Source organism: Agelaius phoeniceus, chromosome 7 (assembly GCF_051311805.1).
Source record: "Agelaius phoeniceus isolate bAgePho1 chromosome 7, bAgePho1.hap1, whole genome shotgun sequence".
Classification (NCBI taxonomy): domain Eukaryota; kingdom Metazoa; phylum Chordata; class Aves; order Passeriformes; family Icteridae; genus Agelaius; species Agelaius phoeniceus.
Window position 1 is genome coordinate 19,168,279 of NC_135271.1, and position 18,594 is coordinate 19,186,872.

Here is an 18,594-nt window from a genome sequence, read left to right on the forward strand (position 1 = left end):
TCAAGGAAGAAAATGGCTATGTTTTCTGTCCTAGGGGTTGGTTTATTGTCTGTAATACTCATTTGATAATACTTATCTGTTTCACTGATGTAAATAGCTTAAATCTTTGCCAGTATTTTGTTCATTTTACTTGAGTTTTACAGTGGAGGAATGTCAGGGTGCCTCATTAATTTCAGCTAATAAAACCCTGATGGATAGGCAGAGAGTGCCTGTGTGCCCTTTTGGGTCTAAAAGGATGGTTGTGGTGCACAGCTCCTTTGTACAGGTGTCATTTAAACATTCAGACAGTAACCTTGTATAACCCTGAAACTCACTGAACATCTGTAAGCTAGCTAAAGAAAACCTGATTTTCCTAGGCAGTAGCTGTTGACAGGTGACTTCACATGGGCAGGAAACAATAGCTGGCTGTCCCTGTTAGGATTTCACTCTTTTTTCCTCTCCTCTTACTCTGGCACAGCTCCTGGCTGGGCTTCCTCTGCCCAGATTTCCCACCATGAGAGCAGGGTGACTGCTCCTCAGGAGCCCTTTGTCAGGGGAGCATTCGCACTTCTGAAGGTGGGGAACCCTCTGCTGCTGCATGTTCCTTCTGCTTTCATAGGGACTGCTAAAAGTTCTTCATCTTCTCATTTAAAGAACCTTGCATTTGTAGCTAATGGGGTTTCAGTCAATAAATGCTCAGTTGAAAATGAATGCCAAGGCATTGCTTGGGGTAGATGAATTATTAATGTTCAGGAAATGAGCAGTGATAGAAGGGAGTTCACTTGGATGTGATGTCACTAAGTTGTTCTTACTGATGCACATTTCCTCTGATAAATTACTGATAATTCCTCTGAAATTACTTTGATAAAAGTCAGTGAGTCACTTCTGGAAAAATGAGCTATAATCTCAATGCAAAAATAATGGTATCTTCATTTCAGTGGCTACCCAGTCTGTGTGGGTCAAAAATGCAGTATTTCACTGTTAAAAGATCAGGCAGGCTCAGTGCAGGACTCTTGCTGTGTTGAGATCAGGCTGTAAAGCATCATAAGCCAGGTCAGAAACACTTTGCAATGAACTTGCTTTCTATCCTTGCAGCCTAGGCCAGTGTTTGTATCGCCCTGTGTTGCTCCTAACTGACATGAGCACTAGGTGAGAAATGCAGCTGTGGCTTGAGGGAGCAGCCTGGTGTAGCACTGCCTTGAAATCACCTTTGGTACTGGCCCTGTGTGTGAACAAAACCAGTTAAAGGTGCTGCAGCAAACCCATGCCTTTGCTTCCTGGTGCTTGCTGTTGTGGGAGTAATGTTGGTTGGTTTTCAGTTTTGGGGTGTATTAAAATCCCATTTCAGTCACACACAAACTGCTTGGACTGCTGAAACTGGCTAGCTTGAAATTCTTTGAAGTTCTGGGAGGTTTTTAAAGCCTGTGTGATTAAATTTTATGCTTGCCACTGCTTTGTTACTCACAGCTCCCTACTTTTTTTTTTTTTGTAATGAACACTGTTCACAAAGGCCTGGAAAAATATTTAGAATTAACTGCCAAGACTGACCTTAAATATTGCATTATCTACGAGTTGTTTGTAATAGAAGTGTTGCCATTTCTTAATGGACAGTGATCCCCAACTGTTTTTATCAAGAGGAGGTTTTATTATTGATAAAACTTCAGACCAAGCAGTGGTACTTGGCAATTTAGTATTCTCATAATAGATTGTGTTTGTTTAATATGTTGGTTACAGAAAGAATGTACACATTCAACTCAGTCTATTTTTATTAATGTTTTCTTTCACAGTTTAGTTGGATGGGGAATAACAGCTGTCAAAAACTGTGTTCTGAATACTGAATTCAAGACATTCTGAATGCTAAATTCTAATTCTTTTGCAATGCTAATGCCCCTTTTAAAATTTACCTGAATATAGTAAGTAATGCAGGCTTAATTTTGGTAAGCTTATATATCTTGCAAATAACATGCTTGGAGATTTCATAAACATCAGTTGTTATCCCTGTTCCATGTGCTGCTTTGTAAAAAACTACTAAAACTGCAGCATTTTTAAGCAGCTAAACTAAATATCTTACAAGGTTGGGCCTTTGTTTTCCTCACAGTGAATTTATTACAGCCCTAAGCTGAGAGGAAGGGATTGTTCTCATATGCAAATATCACATACATATTCACCTGAAGTGTCTCAGGAGCAATTACCTCCTGAATAATATGAATAAGAATTGGAAGAGAATTGGAAAAAATGAGATGTGGGAAGGCCAGAGGAGCTGCAAAAACCCATGTGACAGCAGCTGTGCTGCATCAGACCAAGGGACTGTGAATGACACTCCTAAAATGAGACAGCTGAGGAACAAAGAGGTGGCAGAAGGACAGGCCTGTGCCCTGCTCAGGAACACTTCTTTTACAGAGCTTCCAGCCATTCCTAATCTGGAACATTTCCTCTGCTAGATGGAGCCTGTGGGGCCTCTCTCTTCAGAGCACTTTCCCTCTTGCTCCCTTGAATCCCTCCACTTCCCAACCAACTTTTGGGTACTCGGGAGTTCCACAGCTCTTACATCTTGTTTGAAACATGACTCCTGCTGGCTTGGGTTATTCCAGGAAGTCATAATCTGTGCTTTGCTTTGACTTAATGCCAAATAGAGAAGGGTGGTGTAAAAAGAGAAGCTGATGTATTTCACTTATGAAAAACATAATATCTTGATGCACTTCAGTGCTAGAAACAGGGCTTTTTTTTTTCAAAATTAGAAGCTTTCTCTTGACATACTTGATTTTTTGCTCCAAATGGGCTTCTAATAAGCAGAATCTTTTGTGAAGCAAATGTTTCATGAATGAAGTCTTTGCTTCTGGTTAGGTACCAGGTGTATTTTTCGGAGCTGTGATCACCTGAAGTGCTTTTACTGTGATAAGAGCACATGACCCTTTTCTTTTTCCCCCACACTGCTATTGCAGGCTTGGAAGTGACCTTGGCTTTGCCTGTCACACTTACTTCTTCCTTTCAATGGATGCTCTGTCTTTTTACAGAGAGCAGCTGTTGCTGGTGTTAGCAATAAGGCCAAGATGTTTTATTCATTTATGATGTTAGAGCCCTAATATGCGACCACAATAGGCTCCTTCATAGCACATTATTGAAATGAATGCCAAAAATAATCAGTTCTTGCAATCATAAAATAGCAGCAGCAGCATCTCATCTGTGTTTAGGGAAAGAGATCTTGGAGGAAATATTTTTATCTTACATTTGTGGTTGAAAATGTCATGTTGTAAGACATTTGGACCTAAATTTGAGCAAGGCTGACTTGAAACTTAGAGGCATTCCCTGAGTTACCCAATCAGACTTCAGAAATGAGACAGACACCTAAATTAAAGAAAGAAACCATAGAAAAGAAAACATCACAGCTTTCCTTCAGAGAAGGAAAAAAGCAGAAGCAATCCTGAAGGAAAGAGATGAGCAAAAATTACTAGAGAAGGTTCTCAAGGCGAAACAATGTTCTCTGTACCATCAGCCATTAGGGAAATGTTCTATGGAGGCTGAATCCTTGGGCCTGTGCTTGAATGAAACTGTCTATCAGCACATAGTATGGATGTAGCACATCTCCTGCAGGAAATCAGCTTGTAACTTTTATTTCTCAGTCCTCTACCATACTTTTTGACAGGATTCCTCTTCTAGGAGAATTCTTGTCCTCTTCATGTTTCCACCTCCACTTCTATTTCATTCCCTAGGTTTCCCTTCTTGTGCTCTGAACACAAGGCAGGCAGAGATGGGATCAAAGAGGATGTGCTAGTTTGGTCACTGTTTTCCATCAGTCTTAGTGATCTCTGACATGACAGGTACTTTAGTTCTTTCATTTGGCAGCAGTAGACTGCTTCAGAAAAAAATTGACTTCCTCTTCAAAGATTCCACAGTTGCAACATAATGCCTCCTTAAAATCAGATAACAGCCAAGTTTCTAGGTAAGAAACCTTTACTCTTCATTCTTCATCACTTCCTTTTGTTGTCTTCTCCCTCTGCTGAGTATAAACACGGGAAGAATCCATACCAGCTAGGCCAGCAGTCCTTGTGGAGGCTGCTGCTGCCTTCTCCCTGTGGCTCCCTGCACAGGCCTGGAGCAAGGCATGGTGTCCTCAGCAGTGTGCTTCCCTAGGGTGACTCCAAACACTCCAGGGGTTTAGTTATCAAATGGAGACAAGGAGGATTAGGAAAGCTGGTCAGAAGGAATAGAACAAAAATTATTTCTTTGAATGCTTGACAGACTGAAGTCAAAATTAGAGGGAACTATAAACTGTAAGGGTCTCACTGATGTGAGCTATTTCCTTGAACAAGCACCTGGGAGGTGGCAGAGCTGCTCTTGGTCTGCACTGTCAGCCCTACACCATGAGCTCCTCAGTCATTTCTTGTCAATGGAAGTCTGTATTCTGTACATGGCAGTTCCCACACAGTGCCTTCCACACAGAAATACCAAGTTCCAGCTCTGCACAGCAGTTGCTGTGCATGAATAATTGCCCATTCTTTGTATGTATGGGCAGCCAGGACCAGTGGAATGAGGAATCTTCCCCCAAGAGGGCAAAAAGGGAAAAGCTTAAATGTGCTCTTTATTCAGGGCATGGAAGTGTCTGTAGTTTCCACCACTGATAACTGTTGTCAGCATTAACTCCTGTTTGATAGATGCAAAAATAGTTCTTTGACCAGCAGTGCCCAGCTGGGACTCTACTGGAGTGACCCCTGGCAGGCTGATGGCCTAGAAGCAAATAGTACAAATTTGAAAACAAACCAAACACCCCCAGCCCTCACTGCCCAGGCCAAACCCTCTTTTAGAATGGATAAAGGTTCTGATTATGTCTTGGTCTATGTTTAGTTTTATTCCTTGAGGGAAATTTTTGTTATGTTACTCAGCAATGGCATGGTCACCAATGTACAGTGTTTTATAGAAAAGGACATGCTTTGGTTTAATATTAATGGCAGACAGGACAGTATTCCTTGGACACAGTGGCTCAAAAGATCGTGGCTTCAAGGTGAGGGGGATTTGGGGTTCTTTGGGGAGAAAGGAGCATTTCTGCTTAGGGAAGAGGGAGGAAGTTTGGGGCATGCTAGAAGGTGGTAAGGCATCTTCTGAAGGCAAGAGGCTGGAGCTTATGGCTGAGCTGGTGTGACAATGTGGAGAATGCCTGGGCTCAAACACTTAAATGCTTCTTGAGAGACAAGGGGAAGGAAATATCTCTCTCAGTGTCAGTTCATGTCATTACCATCTTTTAGTGCTTTTGTATTTGAGTAAAAGAATATTCAGAGTATTGGATACTCATCTCTATTCCTCCACCGCCTTTCAATCCTACTTGCTCTGCATCCTGTTATTATTTTGTTATCTAAGTCTTCAACATATTTAAAGTCTGAGCTTGTTACTAAGCACAGAGCAGCCTGAAGAATATTCCTTTCCCAGGGAAAGTTTTCAACTTGTTTTTGTTCCAAATCCTTCAGCAGGAATGTGGAAGCATTACTGTAATACAGGAGCACTGGAGGACAGATGCTTCAAGGCAGATGTGGCATTATGTGCCTGGAATGATCAGTTAAAAAACCAGCACAACTGCTCTGTGAGTCTGAGCCTTGTTAGATTCCTTTGAAAATGCATGATGAAAAATATCATAGAAAAAAAAAATCAGAAAGTTAACAGAAAAAAATAGAAAAAAACTAGAAAGTTTGGGGGAAAGATTCCAAAGTTGTACATAAGAAGCTGTCATTTGTACTAAATAGGAGATGATTTCCACTAAAGGCAGGGATAACAATAGCTCAGGGATACAACAGGAAGCAGTGGTCTCTGGTATTTCTGTATAAGCAGAAGCAGTCAAGAAAGTAAGAAACCTAGGAAATGCCTCTTGTCATCTGGAAATTGTCCATAAATGGAAATAATCTAGAAAGTGACCCATCTTCTGTGCCTATAGAGCCTGTGTGAGGGGAAGTGCTCTGTTTCACTCTGTCCCAGCAGAATAGTGTTCCACAAGAATTTCTTCCACTTTCTAAATAAAAACTGGGTGCACACTTGCCATGGATGATGGACTCAGCAGAAATGACAGTACCTAAAATAGTATGAAAACAGTGGCAGGCAAAAGAAGAAAAAGGAAGATACTAAGATGATGGTAGAATAAATAAATCTCTTCCTCACCTTCAGGGAACTGCATAAAAGCAACATGTTCTAGAGGGTCCTTGTGAATGTAAAAAGGCAGAATTAAAATTCATGGCATCCAGCAAGCAATGGACCTTCCTTCCAGGAAAGGGAGCAAGAAGTGGAGGAGAGAGTGATGAAGAGATGGGAGGGGTGGTTCTTTGTTTAATCAAGTGTACTGTTAGCACTCCAGTATTCATTGTGACTGTTGTGTGTTTCCAAGCTTTGCTGGATACAGGCAGAAGAGTGGATCAGGAAGAACTGCAGCTCCAGGTGCAGAAGAGTGGATCAGGAAGAACTGCAGCTCCAGGTGCAGTTCTGTGTGGTGGAATTGGCCTGTAAAGGAGCAATCAGTGCAGGAGTAACTCACATGGGAGCTGGAGCTTTCCACCTCATGGGCTGCACGGCTGCTGTGCCAGGTCAGACATTTCAGTGGGAATGGAGAAGCAGATGTACAGAACTTTCATTCACAATACAATATTCCATGGGAGACAAGGGCACAGCCTGTTGATTTCAATGCTTCATCTCTTTTCCCACTCTAGGAGCACAAAGCCAGTTCCATCATGTTCTCTAGATTAACAAATTCTCCCCATTCCCTTCTAAAAAGCTTTCCTGAAACCTTTCCTACCAGAAGCCCCAAGAGCCCCATGTCTCCATGGCTCTCTCCTGAGAGCTCCATCACTGGGATTACCCAAGAGCACTGCACTCCTTCTGGGATAGGTGTGGTGACTTCCCTCTGGGCTGGTGTGTTCCCACACCCTCTTCCTTAACAGAGCAGGGTGGTGTTTAGCTTTTTGTCTCTCTTACATCTTCTATATGCACACATATTATGAAAACATTTTCAGGGAGATGGTGCAGAGAATATTGTGGAGCTTGTTGTTTGGGTTTTTTCCTGATCCATTTCTCCCTTATTGCATTATTTCCTGTCCAAGTTGTTTTTTGTTTTTTTTTCCTAGGGGGGAAGTACTCTTTAAAAATATCTAAGTCTTTGGGGGTGTTACTGAGCAGCATCTGGATTTATTTGTTTGGTAATCTGCTGAAGTGCTTTGTGAAGCAAAAACTGAGTCACATGTGATTTATAATGACCAATTTTGTCAGACTGAAGAAATATGAATCCTTGGGTAAATCAAGCAGTGCTGTCTCTGAATTTGGTGCTATGAAATCCTAATGTTAAAAAAAAAAAAGTCTGGTGAGTAATGAGCACTCTTTAAAACAAAAAAAGGGTATTGCAGAAAGACTTTGACTAAGGCTGGAGTAATACAGCTATCAGTATTGAGCAAATCAGACAATAACCTGGTACAGCTCACTTCCTTTTGATCTGGGAGATCTCAGACTCTGTGCTAGGAGCTGCTTCAACAAATGTAGCCATACCCTTGTTGTGAAAACATTGCCCCATAGCCCCGGGCTAAGGACAGCTTTTGCTAACAGCAGAATGAGGTTTGGCTGATGTGAATTGCTCATACAGCAAATCAAGCCTAAGCATCTCTAGTGGTTTTCTCTTGTTTCACCACTTAATGCTTCCACACTTTTCAGATATAATGTTTGATTTTTCCCAATGAATATCAAAGATATTACTATTAAACAAAATCAAAATAAAAAGGCACAAACGGACCAAAGCAAACAAATATGTGAAGTCCATCTTTTACTTTGTTTTCTACTGCCTTGTTAGAAACTGAGTTACTTCTTGAAAGGTTTGTTCAGAGCAGCTAAGCCTCTTGGAAAGTCCAAATGTCTGCATGGCAGGAGAGGAAAATATTTACTAAAACTCTCACATTGATGAAGGCTTTTCTGGAACACTAATAGTCATCTCCATAAGCAAATGAATGGTGATTCTTTCTTTGCTCCAGAAATTCATTCTGCTGGTACTGTAAAGCACTGAATCCACTTAGAAGCTGAAGTTTATTGCTTACATACAGGACCCCTTGCTGGCCCTTTGAAGTAGGACCACAGTGGTTTGCCCATTTGCAGTTTCTACTGAATTATGGCACTTTGTCCATTTCTTCCTGCTGCCTTTCATGTCCTGAGGTGGAGACTCAAAGGCAAACATTCTGAAATACTCTGTGTTACAGGCTGGACACTCTGGAATAGCAAAAAATAATACCTGCCTACTAAAAGTGCTTTGCATCTTGTAAAGTTTAATTCAGCTGTGTTAACAGCTTGTTGTGTGAATAAAAACTAACAAGACCAGTAACTTGTAAGAGAAATATGAGTTTGATCTGTTGGATAGAGTTGGAGTCTTTAGTCTCCAATCAATTCCAAAATAATTGCATTCTGTTTTGAATACAGGCAAAAAGTTTGGTGGCTTAGAAGGAATCCAGGCCCTGCCCACTTCTCAGTTGTTGGTTTTCACCACTGGATTATCTTAGCCTGAGAACTGAAAGCTACAGCTAACAAGCAAATATGGAAACACATAATTAACTTGTTTACATTCTGCACTATGATCTCATTGGCTGCTCCTTATCTATTTGTTAGTCATGCTGAGAACTGAACCAACTAGGAAAGAAAATCACATCCTCACTGGAAGGCTGCTTGCTGCTCTACATAAAGAGCAAAGTCTGGGTTTGACTTTCACTCTTCTGTCCAGGATTCTGTCAGGAAGGGCAGCTCGATGCAAGCAACAGAATCAATCACACAACCTCTCCTGCAACAGAAAGCACTTTCCTTCATTTCCAGTAAGATTGGCTTTGATTAGAACTGCATCCCAAGCCTGTACACTTCATTTTCTTTTCCCACGTGGAGGCTGGGGGCTGTGCTGCCATATAGGGAGCTGTGCCTGGGCTCTGGGGCTGTCTAGACTGCTTGACTCCGATCGTGTTGGGAATTAGGGCCAGACAGCAGCGCCGCCGCTTCCGCCGGCAGCCGTGACTCAGTGCCTGGGAGCGGAGCTGTGCTGACTCAGGGCGGCGGCAGGAGACCTCACCTTGGGCAGCCCAAAGGGGCACGGAACAGCTGCGAAACAACAGCCCTCCCAAAGGGGGGAGAGCCTTTGGGGTGAGGCATGAGTGCCCCTGACTCTCAGTCGCTCCTATGGACTGGCTTTGCAATTTCCGACAACAAGAAGTGCTGCACAGCCAGTCCCTAGGAAGCCAAAATTGATCATATGCAAAAAAAAATCTAGTAGCTTAAAGATAACTTGTCCTTCACTGCTTGTGTGATGTTTTGAGGTTATACAGTCCCTACGAATTTTTTTGGTAAAAAAAATCTAGTATCTTAACTTATTCTGCATGTGTGATGTTGTGAGGTTATACAGTCCATAAGAAAAAAAAAATGATCATTTGGTAAAAAAAAATTAGTATCCTAAAGATAACTTATGCTTCACTGCTTGTGTGTTGTTGTGAGGTTATGCAGTCCCTAGGAAGCCAAAATAGATAATTTGGTTAAAAAATTCTAATATCTTAAAGATAACTTATCCTTCAGTGCTTGTGTGATATTGTGAGGTTATACAGTCCCTAGGAAGCCAAAATTGATCATTTGGTAAAAAAAAAATTCTAGTATCTTAAAGATAACCTACCCTTCACTTCTTGTGTGACATTGTGAGGTTATACAGTCCCTAGGAAGCCAAAATTGATTATTGGGTAAAAAAAATCTAGTATCTTAAAGATAACTTATTCTGCACGTGTGATGTTGTGAGGTTATACAGTCCATAAGAAAAAAAAAAATGATCATTTGGTAAAAAAAATTAGTATCTTAAAGATAACTTATGCTTCATTGCTTCTGTGTTGTTGTGAGGTTATACAGTCCCTAGGAAGCCAAAATAGATAATTTGGTTAAAAAATTCTAATATGTTAAAGATAACTTACCCTTCACTTCTTGTGTGACATTGTGAGGTTACAGTTGCTAGGAAGCCAAAATTGATCATATGGTTAAAAAAAAAATAAAATTCTAGTATCTTAAAGATAACTTACGTTTCACTGCTTGTGTGATGTTGTGAGGTTATGCAACCAAGTAGAGAAAATCAATCCTCCTTTTCCCTTAGTTAATTACTGATCAAAATACTCATAAACCACTCTTTTAGTTTATTGCCCTATTTACTAGAGTTTGGAAACTTATTAACTCATCTGCAGTTTTGCTTTGATCAGGTCTGTAGTACAAAAGCTCTGAGATTAGTCAGTGAAAAACTATAAAAGTAATGTGGAGTTTGTATTTGTTTGGTTGGGTGTTTTTTTTTTTAACCTGTTGAGGCAGCAAAGTTCGAAAAATCAGTAACAAGTATCAAGTTTATGTATTGAAACTCCCCTTCTTGATAGAATTTTTAAGAGGCTTCCTGAAGAAATGATAATTAATAGCAAGAACAATGAATGGAACATAGGAGTAACTGGTGGTTCTTTGGGTTTTTCTCTGCTTATTGTGGAAATGTTTTTCTTTTGGGATTCCTGTTAAACTAAATCAGCCCCTCGGTAAATATGTATGGGGTATTTTTAACTTTTATTTAAGGCTTGAAAGATCATTATTTGTCGTGTCGCTTTTTATCATGCTCACAATGAGGAAAGCAAGAAGTTTAGACTTTAGATGGCAATAAACTCCAGTCCTGTTATGTTGTACAAATGAATATGAATTATTTGCTCTTTGTAGGTGCTCAGCGTGTTTTCTTTTACCTGAGGCACCGCTGTACTCAGCAGATGTTGAACTCTTCTATGGGCTGAGGAGGACAAGGCTGCAACTGACTGAGCCAGGATGATAGTGCTAAAATGTTATTCGTGAGAGAGGATATAAGAGCTACAAAGTGCAACTGAGGAGATTGGGGCTGCACCCGGTGATTCCTCCTTAGGCGGGCAGCGCAGGGGTGCAACAGTAACAGAGACCTCCATCAGGGAGGATTTGGGGGTTTCCTCTTCCCAGCCTTGCACCTGCTGCTGGGACCCTGGAATTTAAAATTACTTCATGTGTTTGAAAATCAGGGGTTTTTCTTTTCCTCCACGGCTGGGTCCACATTGGCACTCCCTTTACTCTTTGCCTAGCAGCTTTCCTGGAAGACTGGTTCAGAAACAGTCTTGGTAAGAGACTGTTCAGACTTGGTAAAAGACTGGTTCGCCAAACAGACTTGGTAAGAACACACACGGACGTCTCCCACTCTTCAAATTTCTAGCACTCCTTCGTAGGCTGGTACAATGGTTTGTGCTGGAAGGGACTTTAAGGACCATCTCATCCACCCCCTGCCATGGGCAGGAACACCTTCCACTATCCCAGGTTGCTCCAAGCACCATCCAACCTGGCCATGAACACTTCCAGGGATGGGGCAGCTTCTCTGGACAACCTGTGCCAGGGCTTCATCAGCGTCACAAGAAATGTTTTCCTTGACTTTCCTCCAGCCTTCGGCTCGGGCAGATGCCGAGCGGGATGCCTGGAGCGAGGGCAGCTCCGGGCCGCAGTCCCGCGGGTGCCGGGCTGTGCCGGGCGGTGCCGGCCGCTCCCGGCGGAAGAGAGCGGCGGCCCGGGCTGGGAGCGCCCAGGGCCCGCCCCCGGCACCACATGATGCCGCCTCTCCTTCCTGCCGCCCCCGTCCCGGCCAGAAAGGGGAAGTGGCTGCGCTCCGCTCCCCGCCCCGCCGCGGGAAACGCGGGGCCGGCGCTGCTCCCGGCAGAGCCGCGCCCGCGGAGCAGCGCGGCCGGGCCATGGCGCGCCTGGCCACGATGCTGCTGCTGCTGCTGCTGCTGGGCGCCGCGCTGGCCCCGGGCAGCGCCTTCAACCTGGACGTGGAGCGCCCGGCCGTCTACTCGGGCCCGGCGGGCAGCTACTTCGGCTTCGCCGTGGACTTCTTCGCCCCCGACCCGCTCTCGTAAGTGCGCGTCCCGTCCCGCCCCGTCCTGCCCCGTCGTGCCCCGCCGAGCCGCTCCCCGCGCTGTCCCGGCCGAGAGCCGGGCGGAGGATGCGGAGCTGCCCCCGCTCCCTCGGCAGCCGAGCCGGTGCCTGGCGGGCCGGGGCGGCTCTCGGAGGGGACGCGGCTCTGCTGAGGCCCCGGAGCGGGGATGGAGCCGGTGCCGGCCCCCGGAGGTGCCCAGCAGGGACCGCTCCGCATCCCTGCCCCGCTGGGGCGGCTCTCGGAGGGGACGCGGCTCTGCTGAGGCCCCGGAGCGGGGATGGAGCCGGTGCCGGTGCCCGGCAGGGACCGCTCCGCATCCCTGCCCCGCTGGGGCGGCCCTGGCGGCCGGGACACCAAAGCCCATCCCCGGCTCCGGCGGGGCACGAACCTTGTGCTGCGGGATTCTCTGCGTAGCCTGGTCTCACGCAAACGATGGTGGTGATAAATACGGTGTAGAAAGATGTAGTTATGGTATTTTGGTCCCTGAAGCTGCGTCCCGTGCGTTTCAGAAGATCTGCTGTTCTCTCCTTGAGTGTGCTTTGCGGGAGTGCTGTGTTTGAATTGTGGTGAGTCTGTGCGAGTCACCGAGCTGCTGAGGAGTCTAGAGAAGGAAAAGTTCCATGTAAGCACTCTCCACGTCTGCTTCCTGAATATGTTCCCGTTTCATGTTAAAGATTAGGCAGCGTATAGTCGCTGTTGCGTTTCAGACCTTTGAATCCTCGCCTCGCTAGCTCGGTGTTGCCAGAATGAATCAGGCTCTGGCTCTGAAATGCGGGCTTACAGTAACATCCAGCTTTTGTCGCTTTTCCCCCACTCCTCTCCCATCTTAAGGGCTGTAAGACTGGAAAAGCTGCTGGCTTTCATCCTGCTGAAGGGATATTCTCTCTCCCCCCTTAATCTTTAGCTTGTAAAACTTTATAAGCAAATTTCACAGCTATTGAGCAAGTCTTTCTGCAGTACATCATCTAGCTTTGTTTGCATTTTTTTATTACTTACATATATTAGAAGCCATCCTGCCTTAACTTGCACATGTTGCACCATCTTTCTCTGCTATCTTAAGTCTTGGTACTAAAAGAAAAAAGCTTCTATTTTTGTCCCACCCTTTATTTTTAAGTCCACATGTGTGGCTGCAGAGTTATCAAGAGACTGGTAAATGGATGTAGTAAACTTTCTTCCTTGCTTTCTGATAAGGAATTGTGTGACACAGCTCTCCATGAAATCACTATTTGGAACCTTTCCATTATTTTTATAAGAACTATTGACCTCCAAGTGCACTGCTGTTAAAGAAAACAGTGTGGTTGTCAGGCAGCATGAAAAGCTTCTGTATATTTCAAAGGGAATACTCTCCTTGTTTGTTTGGATTTGGGTTTGTTTTTTTTTTTTTTGTCATCACTAAAATTTTGTTTGTACCTGCTAAGCTAAACACTTTATTTTACATTAAAGTTCATAATTGACCCAAGTAGCTCTGCAACTTTCACAGGAACGGGCTCTCGTGGAGTTCAATTTTCAGTTTATGCCTATGGACACTGATATTTTGCCTCCTGGAATAGCCAGAAATACTTGTATGCAGTGTCCAGGCATATGGGGTGTCACATGGTTTTTATGCCTTTCTTTTTGCTTTGGTGAGCTTTTATTCATCACCTGTTTTAGAGCTTTCGTTCATCACCTGTTTTATACATCAGTACTAGAGATTAAGTCAGCTTCCTTGGGCTAAAGCTGTTTGGATTGCCTAGCCTGACAGCAAAGGCATGCTGTTAGTTCCTGAATGCTCAAGCTGCTGCTTCACAGTCTATTTTGACCTGCTGGATGCCCAACTGAAGCATATTTAGAAATCCAGGATGAAAGTCCCATTCCAGGAGTGGAAGTGGTGGTGTTGTGTCAGGGTGCCTGACAGTGGGCACAGCTTTCATAGGAGCACAGCTGCATAACAAATGAAATTTCTCACACACCCTCTGCTTCAGAGGAGCTGCACTTGATAGTCCAGGAGGCACCTCCAGGGAAGGCCCAGTTTCTTTGGTGCCCATGGAAAGCCCTGGAAAGGCACACCAGAGGTGCCAGAACACTCCTAGTGTTGCCCCAGCGTTGGGATGGGGTGGATGGTTCAGGAACGTGATGCAGGAAATTGGCAGTATCAAAGCATAGCTGGTGTATTCCCATGGAAATACAATTGTCCCTCTGCTCCCTCTTTCCCAAAGTATGTGGATTAGAGACTTCTAAGAATTTGGGTTATTTGCATGTTATTATAAGAGCTGTGGCAAAGTCTGCTTGCTTGGACTCTGATGATGAAAGTGCATTTTTTTTATTTGGGGAGAAGACCTTTGTGGAGCCACAAAATGATTCCTATATTCCTGTTTAATAAACTTCACCACAAATATTAGCTTAAGAAAAATTTAAAATATATAATTAGAATGAGAAGAAATAAATCTTTTGAACAAGTGTTTCATTTGGGGGACTTCCCAAAAGTCAGTGGTACAAGAGTAAAATGGGAGGCAAGCTACAACTTGTTTAAGAGATTGTAATTATAATAATTGATATGTTTCTTTACTTGGCATTATAATGTTAATTTTTAAGCATTTCTGTTCTGCCCAGAGAGCTGATTTTAAGTTGATTAAAGTGTTTCAAATTCCTTTTCTAAAAATCTAGGCAGTCTAAGAATGCCAACTAAGGAAAATAAATGGATTGCCAGCTAGCCTGGATTTTCTATCAGGGTCCATGCCAGGACATTTCTAAGGTTCTGAAAATTCACACAGGTTGAAAACTGGTCGATCTTCACGTGAACTGAGCTTTGATGAGGTGCTCCATGTTTATACCTATGCTTATCTCTTTACTGAAAAGGAGCCTGGAGAGGGCTCTGAAAACCAGAGCAAGTTTGATAAGCCTGGGTTTGCCTGCCTGTAGACATTCTCTCCAACCAGTCCTGCAGCTTGTTCAGCTAACCCAGCTTCCAAACCAGAGAACTGCAGTGCCTGACAAGACTTGCTCCTGCAAGCTGCGTTCTCCTTCAGCAGTGCAAAGGGAAGAGACAGAGCAGACTCACTCTGATGAAAGCAAGCGCTCGATTTTGTCTTCTGAGCATGACTTCATGCTTCACACTGACTTTCTCAGTCAAGTGCTGATGTGTCAAGTGGGTCTCAGAGGTGCTGGGGCTCCTGGAAAGTCCTGGGAGGCACCAAGAGCCTTGCTCAGTCCGTTTGTTAGTTTGGCACTTCTGAATTTTGCCACCTGTGCAGGAACAGAGCGCAGGCAGTTCCTGCTCGGGGGGCACCGAGCGAGTGCCTGGAGAGGCAGAGGTGCAGAGAAGCACAGCAGATGCTAATGAGAGAGTGATGAGTGTGCAGTGAGTGTGGGTGAGGATTCATTAACATGCAGATCTGTCGCTCGGGGTGGCTGGCACTTGGAGGCTGTTTTTGCAAGAGCCCTTGCTCAGGCAGGGCTGACTCATCACGTTCAGTACGCGCTGAGCTCCCAGCCCGCTGCTGCTCTGTTTATACATTGTTTCCATTTTTGACTGGCTTCCCTGAATTGCCCTTACTCACAAAATTAACAGAAATTATGCCGCCTGATGGCTTTCCTAAGGTACAGAAGTGCACAATTTCCTCTGCTGCTGTACACGTACATATTTCTGAAAGGAAAAAAGAATAATATGAAAGGTGTTTCTCTCATTTAAAATATAATCCTAAGGAGGCCTGGATACTTTAAAATTGTCATATATTTTTTCCTCTTTTGGTAAATGGGTTTTTTTTTTTTGCATGCAGAAAAGAGAACCTCATATGAATTTCTCTGTAACTGAGAGTAGTTGAAGTTGGATTTAGATTACAGCAGGCAAAACTTCTGCTTTATTAACCTCTTCAGATGTCATAAAGTTATAACAGCTGTGCCTTAGGTGTTGAAACCTTTGTTCTGCTTCTTCTTTTTCCTGCAGGACATATCTTCTGGTGGGAGCCCCAAAAGCCAACACTAGCCAGCACAACATCATAGAGGGAGGGCAGGTGCTCAAATGTAGCTGGAACTCAAACAGGAACTGCCAGCCCATTGTGTTTGATGCCACAGGTAATGTGTGGGTCACTGTGGGGGAGATGGGATGCCTCTGCTCTGATGTGGGGAAGCAGAAAGGTTTCAGGTCCCTGTGGGATTTTTTCCATGGTCAGTGTAAATGTGGTTGTTTTTGACTGGCAGCTACTCAAGGCTTGCTTGTGCTCTCCTTTTCCTCTCCTCTCTTTTAGAATGGTTGTCCCTGGTATGTGCTGAAAGCCTGAGTGAGCAAACATTATTCTTCTTGTGTTTTAACCTATTTATATTTATCCTCTGTACTCTCCAGCAATCCTAAAACATTTGGCAACCTAATTCCCAATGAACCCCGAGGGCTTTTCTTCCTATTAAGAATGTGTCATATGAGGAAAGATGCTTTTCAATATCAGCAAAGGTGGTTTAGGGAGAAATACCCAAAAGTTTCATCTGAAAACAGGAATTTGGCCTAAAAACTGCGAAAAAAATATTTTAAAATTTTTTTTCCTCTCAGTGTTTGTGGCCTCTGTGATAGCAGCACTCAGGTCATAGGCACTCCTTACCCATTGCTGAAGCACAGAGGAGCTGAGCAGCAGCCGTGTGGGCATGAAACATTTCAGTCATTCTCCATGCTCTGGTGCACACAGTGATTTCCACAGGCTGTGGCAGGTCATGAGAATGCTCTGCATGTGCTTTTCTGCTCCAGCCACTTGCTGCTGAATCCTGTTTTCCACAGCCTGTTTCGGGGCAGCGGAAAAACCTCCCCATGTCACGGCAGGGGATTAGCAAGACCCATGTGGCAAGGCAGAGGAAACACCTGTGCCTTGAAGGTCTTGGTTGCTTCTAATTCATTCTCTGCCAGTATTTTGGCTTGGCAGCCTAAAAATTGCTAGATTGATGCAGCCTTTTTAAATAGGGTGCAATAGAGTGGAGAAGCCCTTCTTCCAATTTCACTGTCAATATATGCCACAAAGGGTTGTTGGTGTTTAGATTTCTGAAATCTTCATATCTTTTTGTGGAAAACCACTATGTCACCAGTTTCCTTGCAAAAAACAAAAAGGACAAAAGTATGCAATGGCACCCACAAACCCCAAGTCATTATCATTCCTTCACCCATTTATCATTCTCTCATATCATTCTCTGGGAGCATATCTGTCAGATTACTAAAAATCTCTGCTGCAAAGTCTGACTTTTTTTCTGCATCAGTGTCAAGGCAGCAAAACCAGATTACAACTATCTTCTTTTTGTTGTTGTTCTCTGGGCTTATTGTTTACTAGAATACAAGTGTGCTTTTTGTTAGTTTGGGTACTTTTAAGGAAGAATGTCCCTAGTTAATAATCATCATTAATATCATAGCATGTAGGTTCTAAACACATCTTCTAATGGGAATTACAGTCTATTTATGGGTTTATACTGTAAACATTTGCAGTAGGCTTTTCCATGTGCCAGGTGGAGTTGATAGAGGCCACACTGCTTTCCTGCATGTCTGTGCTTAAGGGACATGCTCCTGGGCAAACAGACAAGTGTTTTGCTTGTAATTTTCCTTTAAGGTACAGCCATGTTAATTGCTTGAAATTTAACAGTAAAAATAGCAGGTCATGAAGGCTTAAGAGGATTTCTTTCAGGCAGGCTTTGACTCACTCCAGCTTTGAGGCAATGAATGGAGGAATAATGCATTTGTCAATTATTATCCTGGTGAAAAGGGGCATTGTATTTCAGCTTGATAAAATAATGAATGCCCAGAGACAAAAAAAGAAAATGTCTTTTTCTTTGTGCATAGCACAATGCTCGATTCCCTGTGTTCTGGTGACAAAGTCAGTGCCAGCACTGGGAGCTGCTGCTCCTGCCTGCCCCTGCCTCTGCCTTGTTAGGGCACAGGGATTAGGGAAGGCTCCTGACCCACTTTGGGAAACAGGAAGTGGAAGATCTGACCACTAACTTGTGGTGCTGATGCAAAGGGGCTTTTTGTAGATGACTAAATGCAGCCTCTGCAGGAACCCAGGCTCATCCATCTCTGCTCATCATTTGTGCAATACCATCTGTAATTCCAGAGATATTGCTTAGCTCTGCCATACAAGGCAGATTTTTTATTCCCTCCCAGATTCACTGGAAAAACCAGGATCTGCATCATTACTTAGATGTGTTTCTTCAGAATAATTTTCTAGTTGCTTACAGCCAGTGAGAAATCTGACCTGGGAGAATAATGGGAATGCTTGTCCTTGTGGCATTTCCTTCACTTCCTCTGTTTGCCTGACGATGCCAAACTCTGTCAGTGGAGCTGGGTGCCCTGTAATTAGCAGGAGTCATGACCCTATTCCTGCTCCTGCTCCCTTCTGCCAGGTAGCACAGCTGGAAATGCCAGAGCAGGCCAGAGGGAACAGTGGCAAGGGAAAGGAGGAAAGAATAAGCCTTGTTCTGACTGTGTAGGGTTGTTTTTTTCCCATTTTTTTATCACAAATAAATATGAGACTAGGTGTTTACAGAGGTCCTGCAAGCAGGGTTTCTTCCTCTATATGTTGTTCATTACTATTAATTAGGACTATTTCTCCTTAAACATACCTTGTTTTTTATTTCAGTTTTTCTACAGCTTTATGGGTCCATTTCTCTTCCCCACCTGTACAAAGGCCATGCTGAGCTCACTGGTTGGACAGGGCTGGGTTTTATTTTCA

At 43.7% G+C, this 18,594-nt stretch overlaps 1 protein-coding gene across 1 annotated transcript in view; it reads left to right on the forward strand.

Moving 5' to 3' along the window:
- The first annotated feature begins 11,601 nt into the window (after nucleotides 1-11,601).
- The window catches only part of ITGAV (integrin subunit alpha V), a 49,523-nt gene continuing 42,530 nt past the window's right edge, over nucleotides 11,602-18,594 (forward strand). The window contains exons 1-2 of the mRNA XM_054636200.2: nucleotides 11,602-11,896; nucleotides 15,843-15,970. Of these exons, the coding sequence (XP_054492175.2) occupies nucleotides 11,733-11,896; nucleotides 15,843-15,970 (292 nt within the window). The 5' untranslated portion in view covers nucleotides 11,602-11,732. The remainder of the gene's footprint in view (nucleotides 11,897-15,842; nucleotides 15,971-18,594) is intronic.